Below are 15,243 nucleotides of genomic sequence, written 5' to 3'. Positions count from 1 at the left end.
TTTGTTTTTAGTGATTTTTACATGTAAATGTAAAATGATGAAATAAGATGAGTCATTTAATCAGTTTCTCTGAATTGGAAGGATCAGAAAGAACAAAATGGCTTATTAGTTATTTGATTAGTTTGATTCAAAATGGCTTATTAGTTTATCAGATGCCTATTAATAGCTAATGGCTTATTAGCTATTATCAGAGGCATTATTTGGTCTGGAAGAAAGTTCTTAACAGGAAAAAGGCGAAGAGATGAGGTGGAATGATACTTTTAGAGAAGCCATTTCTGTGAGGTGCATTCAGGAAGATGAAATGTATAACTGATTACTTTTGTAAGCTAAATACATATTAAAGAGAGCTTTTTATTTTAGTTAAAGCCATTTGAAAAACAGCCAACTCCAGATAATTCACAATGAAATTGTAGGGCCCCTTCGGTGTTGTATTAGGTGTTTTGGCCATATCAGTACATACTCGTGAGCATTTCTAATTAGAGTCAAAATATTACTAGATTAGAAAAAGTTGAATCAGTCAGTTTGTTATTTATTAGTAGTTTTGGAAAGTATTGTAGAGACTGGAAGAGCCTGCAACTGTTGTCCAAAATGAATCCTGTGGATTTCAGCTCTCTTTGGTATTCAATTTTGATAAAGATTGTTTAAATAACTAAGTTATTTTCTCCATTTATCAGAGATTAGTTCCAGAGTGTCCCAAATAGAAAATTTTATAAATACTGAAGTATCATTAATTACTTGTTTATCCTCAACCAGATTCCCAAAATATTTGAGATGGCTTACAAAAAAACATTTGTTTATGATGAAGGTGGAAAAGCAGAGAGGATAGACCTTAGGGTCCTCATATAAATAGATACCACAGGAAATCCTTGTTGGGAACAGAAAGCAAAAGCCAGTGCATGGCCGAAAGGGTTTGAGGCAAATTGTTTCTTCTTGTTTGACCTGCCCTATCATCTTCCCAGCTCATTCCTTTCCTTACTCCTTCACCAGTCAGATATCATCACCATTTAAAGTAACTGCTCTCACCTGCCTCCTGAAGAAACCATAGAAAGTTCCTGTGGCAGGCACATTCAGCTTATTTAGTGAACAAGAGCATGGTCACAAAGCATCATCACACTGTATTGCAGGAGCATGTGCTGCTCTGAGCATGCCTCTGTTCCGTGAAACTGAAACCATGAATTAGGAAGCTTTTCTTTGCTTCAACAGGTTTCATTTTTAGGAAAACATCAGTATCTAGTGTATTTGCCTTTGTCTTCTTTGTGTCATATATTTTGCTTGATCTCCCAAAAATTTATGGCAGTATCCAAACCAATCTTAAAATATCTTTTAAGTGAAAGCAAAATAAAATTCAGCCTTAAAATTGTTTAAATATTTTTTCTCTTTTTCTTCTCTTTAGAGAGGTGTGTGTGAAACTATATACACACACACACCCCTTGACATATATATATATGTGCGTGTGTGTATATAGATATGTATATATGTATATATTGATATGTTTATGTTTATGTCACATATACTTCATGAATTTGAGTTGTATAGATTCTTCAAGACAGCTTCTAAGGGCAAGCCATATAAAATTTTTGTGATAAGAATTTCTTGGGCCAGGTACAGTGGCTCACACCTGTAATCCCAGCACTTTAGGAGGCCAAGGTGGGAGGATCACATGAGTCTGGGAGTTCAAGACCAGCCTGGGCAACGTAGTGAGACCTCCATCTCTTCAAAAAATTTAAAAAAGAATTAGTCTGGCATCATGATGCTGCATGCCTGTAGTCTTAGCTAATTGGGAGGCTGAGGCAGGAGGATTGCTTGAGCCTAGGAATTCAAGGTTTCAGTGAGCTATGATTGTGTCACCACACTCCAGGCTGGGTGATAGAGTGAGACTCTGTCTCTAAAAAAAAAAAAAAGAAATAATGTGTTCACTTGACATCGTCATCCAAGAGAAAAGTAGAAATTGGCATTAAAGGAAATAGGCTGATTTGACTCCCTTACTCTGAAACATTTAATGGATATTTTCTACCAAATAAAATGCAAATCTCAATCTACCACTCAAGTGTGGCCAACTTTCCCTGTCTTCCCACCCACCCTTATTACTTTTCACCATGCTCATCTTTTTCCCTGTTGAAACTGTGCCTGTCTCAATACCCAGCTCAATTATCTCCTACACAAAGCCTTCTGTGATCTCAGTCATAATTCCTGAATTTCGTCTATTGTCAGTGTTGTCTTTTGTTATGATTATTTGTGTGCCACTTAATAGTCCTTATTAATTTGTTAAGAAAACTTCATCACTTGTTTATATTTTTATCATCTATTAGAAAGCTAACTATAGTACCTGGACATAGGTGCTCAGTATATATTTGTTAGGTACCCCTTCTTTGGTCCCTTTTGTCTTTTATGGCCAGTCTGTGTACCACTACTGTACTCTCCACTCCTCCCAGTTTCCCTGTCTTTTGAAATTAATTGTTGAGTGTCTGATTAAAATATTTTACATTTGTATTGCTAGCCATATTCATTTGAGAGGGAGGGGTGGTATAATCTTGCAGCAAACCACTTCCAGCAAATTCATTCTTGAAAAAGGTCTCATTTTATGGTTGCATTATGCATTGACTTGCTTTTGGGATACTGCTGTTGACTTACATACACTTTAAAACAGACTTAATGACACCTATTCAAATTAAACTGCTCACATTTAATTCTTTTAGTTACAATGCCATCAAGTCATATAAGACAGAAGGAAGAGCTGAACGTTTAGAGGCAACAGGATACCTTGTCTCAGCTGCTGAAGCTGGTAAGGCAATGTGTGAAATATAAAAATGTCACCTTCGAAACTTAATTTTCAGTTTTTGTTTTTGATTTTTTTTCTTTGAACACCTGAGTTTAAATATGTCCATCTAACTATATTAAATCAGTTATATGGAACTTCTGTTTTTTTTGTTCGTTTGTTTTTTGGTTTTTGGTTTTTTTTTTTTTTTTTTTTTTTTTTTTTTTTTTTGAGACAGAGTTTCGCTCTTGTCGCCCAGGCTGGAGTGCAGTGGCACTATCTCGGCTCACTGCAACCTCTGCTTTCTGGTTTCAAGCGATTCTCCTGCCTCAGCCTCCCGAGTAGCTGGGACTACAGGCACATGCCACCACGCCCAGCTAATTTTTTGTATTTTTAGTAGAGACGGGGTTTCACCATGTTGGCCAGAATGGTCTCGATCTCTTGACCTCGTGATCCGCCCGCCTCTGCCTCCCAAAGTGCTGGGATTACAGGCGTGAGCCACTGCGCCTGGCTGTTATATGGAATTTCTTAGCAGAAATTCTTATGATTACTCTGTGCAGATTTCAAGAATTTTACTTATGACAGAGTGGTAAAGTTTAGAAAAGTTATGAATCCCTAATGGCTTAAAATGATTTGGTATAGTGTTTCTTTAAAGTATAATTTTAGTTTTCAAATTATACAATTTAGTAGCCTTGTTTAATCGCCTCACTTATGTATACTATCCAGAAGGAAAAAACAGTAAGAGCTATAAGTCTTTATAACTCCTACTTTAATACCTTGATTTCTTAATGTTTGATTAGTCAAAAACTACTTAATCATTTTTTAACACATAGCCAGTAGCAAAAACCTGAGTCATAACAGGACCAAATATTTGTTGAATAAAGGACTACTTAGGAAACCTGGCAAATGAAAAACTTAATCAGATGAATTTTTTTATAAAATTGTCACTCTATAAAGGATGTAAAATGTGACTTACTTTATTACATAATTATTTAATTTTTGAGGGATAGTAGTTACTTTGGATTTGAGGAAGATTGTGATAAAGTTGGGGTAGATATATGTGTCACATGCACAGATTATTGGGGTGCCAGATTCCTGGTCCTTTTCGCCTATCTTCAACCCCTCTGGGATTATACCATGTGCTACACCTAAGGTCTGTATCTGCTTACCATCTGTTCTCTGCACCAGGCCACGTTGTTTAGGAGTCAAGACATTTTTGCTATCCTTACACTTCAGAGAGAAAGCATTTCACATTTCCATCTCCCTTTTAATTTACCTCTTGCTAACTGCATGAGGAACTTTTTATGACGACCAAAAACGATGTCTACCTTTTGACCCTAAGACTGTGCCTCAGAAACTACATTTCACAGTTTCAGATATGGTCCTGTGCATTATCTTTTTTTTTTTTTTTACATAAATGTACTGTTTCTAATTTGGGTTGTCATAAGTGCAAAAGTGTCTGTATGCTGAATAATCTTATTGAAATCTCATTTTAGGAGCCATGACCCTCTGCATTACAAACCCATTATGGGTAACAAAAACTCGCCTTATGTTACAGTATGATGCTGTTGTTAACTCCCCACACCGACAATATAAAGGAATGTTTGATACACTTGTGAAAATATATAAGTATGAAGGTGTACGTGGATTATATAAGGTAACAAATTATCAATATATTTTAAATAACTGAAAATTTGAATTTCCATTGGCTCTCTTGTCTTAGTTCTGAATGACCTGTAGTAAGTCCTAAAAAGAAGCCACACTTAGGCAAAAAACAATTTAATGAAAACTGAAATATAGTTAATAATACTGAAATTGTACTTTAAGCTGTTTGTCCCCATTAACATAGGATGTATCATCATGACATTGGTCAGCATGAGATCTGTCTAAAACTTTGTCAAGTTTCTATTTGATAAGTTGCACAACCAGGTCACTTATTCCTTACTCCATTCTTTGGAAGCTGTGGTCTCTTGGGAACCTGGGATAATGTAGACTGGAGAAGACATTAGCAGTTCTAACAGGATCTTATTTTACTGAGTTTTTTTATTCATCTCAAATCTTACATAAATTTAAAAATAACAAAACAATCAAACCCAGCCTTTTGCCTGTTGTAATATTTAAAAAATTTCTTCCTGGTGTCAGATCGGTTTTCTGATTTTATAACTCCTTTTTATTTTCCCCTTTTCTACCTTCTATTCGTATCTATTGCTTATGCCCATAAAGAAATTTTTAGGCATACATAGGTTAAAATCAAAATTAGACACATTGAATTTCAGTTTGTTTTTCAAGAATTGAGTAATAGCTTTTAAAATCATTTTAAAGCTGATATGATTTTACTGACCTTTAAGCAAGAATTTTATAAATATATTACTTAATTTTATGTTTTTTCATCCCTTTCTGCCTTATTCTTTCAGAATACCTATGCAGAGTTCATTGATTTACCATTACCTTTAGTTTCTTAACTTTATGGAATTTAGTTTCCCACTCACACCTCAAATCTTGACAGTGTGGGTCTTCTTTATATGTATACTGTTTAAAGAAAAACTAATATATGAACATCCAAACCTTTAAAAATAAAGTAGAAGAGAATACTACCGTTTCTTTATATTACTACAAGTTTTTAACCCCATATTTTAAAAATGTGATTTGTGCAAAATTAAATGAATTTGCTTAAAATGCTGTAATGAGAGAGAAGAGAAAGTATTTTACTTAAATATATTGTTCTTCAAACGTATGTTGTTTTGCTTTTTAAAAATAATTCTCTTGTAGGGATTTGTTCCTGGGCTGTTTGGAACATCACACGGTGCCCTTCAGTTTATGGCATATGAATTGCTGAAGTTGAAGTACAACCAGCATATCAATAGATTACCAGAAGCCCAGTTGGTAAGATGGTTCTTGTAAAAATGATATCATTTCCTTTTATGGGTATTTAATAGGTAGAACTTTTTGTCATGCTTACTTTGGTGGTAGTGCTATGATGATGAGTACTGGCTCTGCCACTGATTTAATTTATAGTTAAATATTTATAGGCCAAAGCCACACAAATGTCAAAAATAGAATCCCTTAAAGATTCATTTAAATGTTTTTTGTATAGAATTTTAACTTCTGTATTTTTAAAGAAATCCTGTCTAAAGAAAAAACTGTCTTGTGTTGCCATTTTAGAGCACAGTAGAATATATATCTGTTGCAGCACTATCCAAAATATTTGCTGTTGCAGCAACATACCCATATCAAGTCGTAAGAGCTCGTCTTCAGGATCAACACATGTTTTACAGTGGTGTAATAGACGTAATCACAAAGACATGGAGGTGAGAGCATGTGCTATATCAAAAATTGCTTTGACAAGTTACCTTGCATATCTTAGACCATCCTGTTGATACTAGTTTTATAGCAAAGTCCAGTTTGCTGTGGTGAAAACATGATTGGTGGTCCCTGCTTTCCCAATTATTACATATGTGACCATGGACTTAATCTCTCTGAGGCTTAATTTCTTCATTTGTAAAGTAAGACTTTCTAGACTAATAGGTTGTTATAAGAATCAAATTAAATGTGTGAAAATGTTTTGGAAAATAAAATTTAGGTGTTATAAAATACCTGAATGGTATTGAATGTAAGAAGCCATAAGCCTATCTTAATACATTCAAGAAGGCTCCACACCTGCTACTGCCACCATAACTTTTGCAAATACTTGTTTCCATATATGAAAGAGATGTTTGTTCTTCAGTATGAGACTAGTTAAATTATTACAGGCAGACATCACCATATTTCCCTTTAATTCTAAAGGAACAGAGCAGAACATTTAGGATGTTTAAACTTAATTCGATTCAATAAATATTTAATGAGCACCTAAGTAACAAATTTCTAGGCCATATTCCATATTATTGGCATTAAGGAAATAAAGTTTTATATTTGTATGTGCTGTATTTAATGTTGGCTAGCATTTATCCAAGCTATGAGGTTTTTTAATGCCTACATTAGGTCAATTAAAATTCCTGCCTGTTCATACATTTAAAAGCATTTGAAAGATAGCTAATTGAAAGCACTTTTTAGTTCAGTTTTGAGGTGTCCCTACCCTCTCTTATTCAGTCCATCCATAAAAGGAATGTAAATCCCTACAAATGGCTTATAAACTACATTACTTTAGGACATTGAAAACATGAACTTAAGTCAGAGTGAGGTTTGACTGCTGCTTGCTCCATGCCTTGTGTCAGTTAAAACTTTCGTGTTTTCAAGCTAGCTCTATACAACATTAAGCATTATCTATTTTTCCCTCTAAAGGAAAGAAGGCATCGGTGGATTTTACAAGGGAATTGCTCCTAATTTGATTAGAGTGACTCCAGCCTGCTGTATTACCTTTGTGGTATATGAAAACGTGTCACATTTTTTACTTGACCTTAGAGAAAAGAGAAAGTAAGCTCAAAGAGGACAATTCCAGTATATCTGCCCAAGGCAGCAACAAGCTGTTTTGTGTTTAAGGCATAAAAGAAGAATTCTGCATAGAAACATGGCTCATATTCGTAACTGGTCTATAGTCATTAGAAACCAGAGAACTGCTAAGTCTTCTGCAATGTTTTTCTGCTTTTTGCCTTCCCCATATATATGGAACTTGGCTACCTCTGCCTGAAATGGCTGCCATCAACACAATGTTAAAACTGACACGAAGTGTAGAGTTTCACAGATTTCTATGTTTTATTGGTGGAAGCTGATTTGCAACATTTGCTAAATGGATTAGATGAATGTACTTCTTTTTTGTGAGCTTACTTGCCTGGATTGCTTTAAAATTAACCTTTGTGCAATACCAAGAAAATGGCTCCTTAAAAGAATGTCTTTGTACGTCTCAAGGTAAATTAAGGATTTACTGAATAAGATGTTGACCAAATCCAGACCATTTTATTTTATTTTTTTATTTTTTGAGATGGAGTCTTGCTTTGTCGCCCAGGCTGGAGTGCAGTGGCGTGATCTCGGCTCACTGCAAGCTCCGCCTCGCGGATTCACGCCATTCTCCTGCCTCAGCCTCCTGAGTAGCTGGGACTACAAGCACCTGCCACCATGCCCTGCTAACTTTTTTTTATATTTTTAGTAGAGACGGGGTTTCACCATGTTAGCTAGGATGGTCTCAATTTCCTGACCTTGTGATCCGCCCGCCTTGGCCTCCCAAAGTGCTGGGATTACAGGCGTGAGCCACCGCGCCTGGCCAGACCATTTTAGAATTGGGAAATTTTAGTGAGAAAAAATGCACTGTAAATATGCTTTAGTTTTAATTCAATTGGGATGCACTACCTAGCGAAAATTGAGAAACTATATACTTCTCAGAGAAATATCTGACATCTATTGTCATTCCATTGCTAATTTTTTTCCCCAGAGGCTTCCATAATTTAAAATAAAATCCTAGATCCAGTTCTTGTTTTTTGGCATAAATACTTAATCTATTTTAAATTTATAAAATCTGAACTTCTAGGATCCAGCTGTGTCAACCTTTATTTAGCATATATAGCTATAAATCACTTATTACAGATGCTAAATAGATAACCTTTTACAGATGCTGAAATGTTTGGGATGTGTTTGTTGACAAAGTGAATGGAAATGAGAAACTTTATACTTTAGTTTTCAGATATATGGATCTAGATCCCAAATAAATGATTAATCTTCATTGGTTTCTCAAATTCAGGTTGAAATACAAATTAATAGCCTTTATTGATTTTACTTTTATGAGTCATTGTAGACATCTATAAATATAAAAGGGCCTGTTCCCAAAGGATGCCAGAATACTAGAATTTTTATTTATTGTAAACATCCACGAGTGCTGTTGCACTACCATCTATTTGTTGTAAATAAAACAGTGTTGTTTTCAAAGCCATCTTTAAATAGTTCTTTAAAAATAGGTCTATTTTTTTATATTTTGGAAAAGGCATTGTTTTTAAAGATAAAATGATAAGTACCTAATTGTATTTACTGTAATATCTTGTAACATGCAGATGAATGCTTTATAAGTTAAATGTGATGTATTTTTTCATACTTCTGGATTATACTATAATTCATATGAAATCTTGATATTAGTCCCCATATGGAAAAAATGAACTGCAGTTGATATTTGGTGTTTAAGATAGCACCATTATTTAAATACCGCCTATGTACTCCCAAATGAATAAAACATAATTCTTGTCCTCTGAGAGCATACAAGCTTGTGTGATAGATAAATATGCATTAAAGAATTACAGCTATAGATTAAGAACTTGTAAGGAGCCGGGTGCGGTGGCTCACGCTTGTAATCCCAGCACTTTGGGAGGCTGAGGCGGGCGGATCACGAGGTCAGGAGATCGAGACCACGGTGAAACCCCGTCTCTACTAAAAATACAAAAAAAAATTAGCAGGGCGTGGTGGCAGGCGTCTGTAGTCCCAGCTACTGGGAGAGGCTGAGGCAGGAGAATGGCGTGAACCCGGGAGACGGAGCTTGCAGTGAGCCGAGATTGCGCAACTGCACTCCAGCCTGGGCGACAGAGCGAGACTCCGTCTCAAAAAAAAAAGAACTTGTAAGGAATATCTTACAAAGCCTGGTAAGGGTTCTGAGAGAAGAGAACTCAATTTCAGTCATTCAACTACAAATAGTCACTCAACTCCTGCTCTTTGCCAGGTATGTCACCAAGCACTGAGGATATAGCAATAAATAAGCCAGACAATATTCCTGCTCTCAGGGAATTTTCATCTTGGTGTAAGTGACAGAAAAGGAAATATATGCATAATATAATTTCAGGTATTTAATGCTATAAATAAAACTACAGCGGAACTGGGGGATAGTGTCGCTATCTTAGGTAGTATGGTTGGGGTCAGGAAAGGTCTCTGAGATAGTATTTGGAACATTTTGAAAGAAGTGAGGAAGTGAGCCACAATGAGAGGAAACATTCTAGGCAGAGAGGATAGGAAGTAAAAAGGGCCTGAGGCAGGAATTAAGTTGGCTAGAGGGGATGGGTGAGGAGAGAGAGGAGGTTGGAGAAGTGGCCACTGCATTATGGTGGGAAAGAGCTGAAGTTGGACAGCCAGGCCCTCTGGCTTCAAAATTCAGCTTTCCCATTTTCTGTTTGACCTTAGGCAGATCACTCCAGCCCTCTTTGTCTTAGGTTTCCTGATCTGTAAAATGGTGTCTTAGATCACTTCCTCTGTAACAATGCCGGAGATGGGGATTCTTGGGCAAGTGGTTGAGGGAGCACTTTCAGGAGAAATCTGTAATGGAGTAAAGCAAGCAGGATAAGGCCGGGGAAGAAGAGTTTCAGGAGTAGTGTAGCCTCAGCCTGACTCATAGGGCACTCTGCTGAATGAATTGGGCCACAGCGTTGTCCTGCCCAGAGGTGAAGGGGCTGAGCCATTAGGTTCCCACGTCAGGCCGTCACTGACCACTGGCTACAGGGAGAAAGGATGGAGGAGTGACTGGGTACCTCTCGTCAGCCAAGGGCAATCCTCCAAATAAGGGCGGAGGTGTCAGCTCTTACCAGCTAACACCTACAGCAGCTAGGGTATGGGTGCACCAGTCCTGTAAAAGGGGTCTGGGTAAGTCACCAACAGCATCTGTTGCAAATGAGGATATTAAAAGTACATAGCTGTAGGATTATTGAGAGGATTAAATTAATGAATTTTTAAAAGGCGCTTAGTGTGCCTGGGCCAATAAATGTTAGCAGAGACCAGGCCTTGTAGGCCATGGTGAAGAGTTTCGATTGAGAGATCATTCTGGTGATTGTATAGAGGAAACAGGAGAAAGGCAAAAAAGCAGGAATACTAGTTAGGAAGCTTTTACAAATGTCGAGTCATGAGCAGGTGGCAGCTTGGACCTGGTTGATGGAGTCTGAAGTGGTGATTTATAGCTTGGGGGAACTAGAGCAGGGTTCATGGAGGGGGAAACATTTAAGCTGGGCATTGAATGAAGATTCCAGAGGGAACCATGGAAAAAGGAAAGCACAGGTGACCTTCCTTGAACAGTGAGTTGTCAATTAATATGATAATAAAAGGAAAAGGAAGAGAAAGCTGGAAGATTGGGACCAGGACATGAGAACTCTCAGAGCCTGACAGACTATGTGGGCTTTATTGGGTAAAAGAGAAGTAAGAGTAATTAGAGCAGAGAGACATGGCTACTGCTTAGGGGTGACACAGGAAGACTGGTCAGATAGGAGGAACAAATTCGAAACAGAAGGTGTTAGTCAACCAATAGATAGTAGGATGAAGATGGATGCCACTGATAAAGCATATTCAAATTATAGAGGCTAATGACACATTGCAAGCAACTTAGGGAATGGGGTGACTGTAAGTATTTATTTCACTATGGGCTCTTCTTTCCTGGATTTTGGCAGATGAAAGGAAGGTAAAGAACTTTAGCTTGTAAAGGTACTGCAGTTCTACGAAGGAGTGTAGGTAGGAGAGGTTGGCAAAGGGAAAACCAGAACATGGCGGTAGGGAGAACCCTTGAAGATAAAGATACAGGCTAAGGAGATGGGGACAGTGGCTCACGCCTATAATCCCAGCACTTCGCGGTGGCTCACGCCTATAATCTCAGTACTTTGGTAGGCTGAGGGAGATCGGGACCATCCTGGCCAACATGGTGAAACTTACTAAAAATACAACAATTAGGTGGGCGTGGTGGTGCGTGCTTGTAATCCCAGCTGCTCTGGAGGCTGAGGCAGGAGAATAGCTTGAACCAAGGAGTCAGAGGTTGCAGTGAGCTGAGATCATGCCACCGTACACCAACCTGGCAACAGAGCGAGACTCCGTCTCAAAAAAAAAAAAAAAAAACCCAACTTGCTGGAGCTGTGCACCAGAGAATGTAATCAAAGTCACTGGACAATGATGGGTACTATGCCTTGTGAAAAGAAGGCTATCACATTTCAATACATGCTTTTGTAGTCTGACAATATTTAGAAAGTCATGTCTTCTAAACACACTAAAAAAGGAATATCAACTAAAAAGTATGTTGGAATTTATGAGTCATCAGAGTTAATATTTTCTTTTGAATGTGGACACTTCACTTAATATAAAATCCTCCAGATGAAGTATATATTATTACCATTTTTATAACAAGGTCTCTAGCTATTGTAAAATAGCTTATAGAAAGAAAATCCTGTGAGATGATTTAGTTACCTTTATGCCTGTTTTCAAAAGATGTGTTAGGTAACATGCAGAAATTATGTCAAGTTTGGGGTTAAAGTCTTAAATTTCATTCTAAAGGACTAAATAGGAGAAAAACTCCGGAAGTACCTGTAATGAATACCTGTTAATTGGCTGCACAGCATCCGTGTCTCTTCTTCCTTCTTGGAGTAGTAGTCTAAAGTTCTTTTTTTGTTGTTTTTTTTTTTTTTGAGACAGGGTCTCGCTCTGTCACCCAGTTTCAAGTGTAGTAGCGTGATCACGTGATCATAGCTCACTGCAGGCTCAAACTCCTGGACTCAAGGGATCTTCCCACATCATAACTGGGACTACAGGCATGAGCTACCTCACCTGGACCCTGAATTTCTTTTTGGAACCTACCCCCTCCCTCCATTCTCAGTTTTGTGATTTAGATGGGATCACCCTCACCTGCGCTAGAGATAGGCCCTAATAAACAGAGCCGACCTGAATGTTCCATCTCTATTCATAATGAGTGGTTTGGAATTGGCATAGTTACTTAAGCTGGTCTGATCGGAGTGACTCTTAAAGACATTTTCACCCTGATTATAGTGACATAAATTCTCTCTTTGCTGTTTCGTGAATCCTCATTAGGGGTGACAGAGGAACCTCCTCATTCATGAAACAACGAAGAGAGAATTTATGTCACTATACTCAAGGTGAAAGAACTTAGAGCTAATTTTTAGAGCTTCTCAAAGCCAATTTAGAATCATAGATTAAGCAGAGTGAGTTTGTCCAAAATGGAGTCAGCACCAAGGAAGTAACAATAAGAAATTGAAAGAAATGAACTAGGTACTTTGTTGTGTTGCATGGGATTCTGGATAAACCCTTACCCCTAGTAGCATGTAGTTCTGGAGTTTTCAGCTGGGTGACCCAGTAGATTTCCTGGGGCTTTTTTTGTTTGTTTGTTTGCTTGTTTGTTTTTGAGACAGAGTATCGCTCTGTCGCCAAGGTGGGAGTGCAGTGGCATGATCTCAGCTCACTGCAACCTCAGCCTCCCAGGTTCAAGCGATTCTCCTGTCTCAGCCTCCCAAGTAGCTGGGACTACAGGCGTGTACCGGCATACCTTGCTAGTTATTATATTTTTAGTAAAAACAGGGTTTCACCATGTTGGCCAGGCTGGTCTCGAACTCCTGACGTCAAGTGATCTGCCCACCTTGGCCTCCCAAAGTGCTAGGATTGCAGTTGTGAGTCACTGTACCTGGCCGACTTCCTGTATTTTTAAAGCTAGTCTCAGTTTGGTTTTTCTATCACTTGCTGCAACTGAAAACTTCCCGGATGACACAGAATCTGTTATACCCTGAATTCTGTATGTCACTTCCCCATCAGCTGTTTTGATCTAGGTGGACTCTTGTTTCTGTGGAAATTGAAGTCACCTTTATGAAAACTGAACACTTTGGGACCCTTGTGTGGTCACATAGTTTCTTTAAAATGTGTTCAGTTTTATAGGAAAACATTGTTTGATATTTATATAAGTTAAAGAGATTATTCAGCTCATGAAAAGCACAAAGGTAGAAGATTGATAGAAAAATAAAATATGCTTATGGTGGAAGGTCCAACTGTACAAAAGTTGGATGATTTGTAAGTTCTCCCTGGTGGATTTTCTGAGATCTAATATTCCAGAATTGTGTTTAGTATTAAATTTCAATATTATGATACTGGACTTGTACCACTGTAAGGCTAGGAAATTATAAAACCAGTTAACGTTGAACATAACAAAAGGAAAAGCAGCAAGCTGTTTTTGTTAAGTGATTCACATTGATCTCTTTCCCACCCAAGTTCCATGCCAATCCAGACGTAGACAAGAGGTAGAGGGAGCATGGGATATTGCATTTATTAATGATAAAGCTAAAACTAGAGAATGAGGCTTATACAAGTGTAAAAGTAGGTTTCCTTATACCAAGCCCCAGAATCATATACTCATCTAACCTCAGGCAACACTGAACTAAGACTATTTTATGGCCTGATCTTGTTAAAGTTACAGCAAGGAGGAATGGGGCAGAATGCATTTTCTCTGTAAGCAGCTTATTTCCAAAGAGAGGAGGGAAAGAAAGTGCTACTCACACTCACTTCCCTATCCCAAACTTAAGAATCAAGTCAATTACATCTGTCAATCTAGGTTCAACCAGGAGACAGAACACACCGTAATTTAAATAGGCTAAGTTTAAAGGATTATGATGCTGTAGATAGAACAATATAAATATGTTTAGAGAATCTCAACTATTCTAGGGCTGAGGGTGAGTAGCCAAAGAAGGGCGAAGTTGGAAGAGAGTCCCCTCTGGTGTTCAGACTTTATTGGAGAAGTTGTGGCTGCAGACCACTGGATGATGTGTAAGTTTGCTGGCATGCCTCGGGCCAGAGCCGGTTTAGAATTGTCTGATAAACAGGAAATGGTCCTCTGGGACACAGGCAAGCCAAGGCTAGTGAGCAGATTGCAGAGAGAGTTAGGACATTTCTGCAGATGTGAAACTGGGGCAGAACTTACACACATTGGAAGGACCTCAGAAGCCAACCTTTAGGAGAAAGGAAAGCTGAGATTGACGGGTGGGCATACAGAGTCAGGACACTGCTACAGGTACAAGGCCAGGAGCATGTGGGGTGCATCTCGAGGGCTGCAGCAAGGTGGTCACCAGGCTTCCTAGGCTGGGACTGCAAGGTGGACTGTATATTCTGTGTGCAGCTGGAGCAAAACACCACCAGATGCATACACCACTAACCTTGTGTGGGAGCAAAAAAGAAAAAAAAAATGGACTGTACATTCTGTGTGCAGCTGGAGCAAAACACCACCAGATGCATACACCGCTAACCTTGTGTGGGAGCAAAAAAGAAAAAAAAATGAGCACACCAACACTAGGATGAGAAATTCCTTTCCTCCTGCAGTGCCCCTCCAATGTCCTCTACTTATTCTCATTTTAAAGGAGAAATGCTTATTGTTCAATCTGTTACCACAGAGTAGATACTGAAGGATTAATTTGGAGCTGAGAAGTGATAAATTGACAAGGGGGCTCAGTCAGCCCCTTTGACTGCTCAGCTTCCATATGCACCTTTCTACACGTATTTGAACTCCTGCACAACAACAGAGCAACTATATTCTGGCCTAGCAAGATACAGTTATCCTGATAACTGAAGCTCTTGCTGTTCCCCAAAATAAGACACAAAGTTTCAACAGTCATTGGATTCATTGCTGGCTGTATTAATTACTCCTCAATTCAGTCATCATGCCACCTAATTTTCTGTTAAGACTGAATTGTAAAGTTGACCTTCAGCAACCTGTATAATAAAAATAGGGAGAATGGGAAAGTAGAAAATAAAAATAAATACATGCTTATAAGCAAAGAGAAAAT

General features: G+C 38.1%; 1 protein-coding gene across 4 annotated transcripts in view; it reads left to right on the top strand.

Moving 5' to 3' along the window:
* SLC25A32 (solute carrier family 25 member 32) overlaps nt 1–15,243 on the top strand; it is a 37,447-nt gene that overhangs the window by 7,605 nt on the left and 14,599 nt on the right. For 2 of the 4 annotated variants that reach the window (XM_055287016.2, XM_063642927.1), the window contains exons 3-6: nt 2,697–2,782; nt 4,252–4,412; nt 5,525–5,638; nt 5,918–6,063. In XM_055287016.2, the coding sequence (XP_055142991.1) occupies nt 2,697–2,782; nt 4,252–4,412; nt 5,525–5,638; nt 5,918–6,063 (507 nt within the window). Of the gene's footprint in view, nt 1–2,696; nt 2,783–4,251; nt 4,413–5,524; nt 5,639–5,917; nt 6,064–7,033; nt 8,933–15,243 lie in introns of those variants that run through there. The other 2 variants (XM_055287015.2, XM_063642928.1) reach the window with 2 other exon arrangements.

Source organism: Symphalangus syndactylus, chromosome 7, assembly GCF_028878055.3.
Source record: "Symphalangus syndactylus isolate Jambi chromosome 7, NHGRI_mSymSyn1-v2.1_pri, whole genome shotgun sequence".
Taxonomy (NCBI): Eukaryota; Metazoa; Chordata; class Mammalia; order Primates; family Hylobatidae; genus Symphalangus; species Symphalangus syndactylus.
Note: the sequence above shows the minus strand (reverse complement) of the source record. Positions and strands in the feature narration are given on the sequence as shown.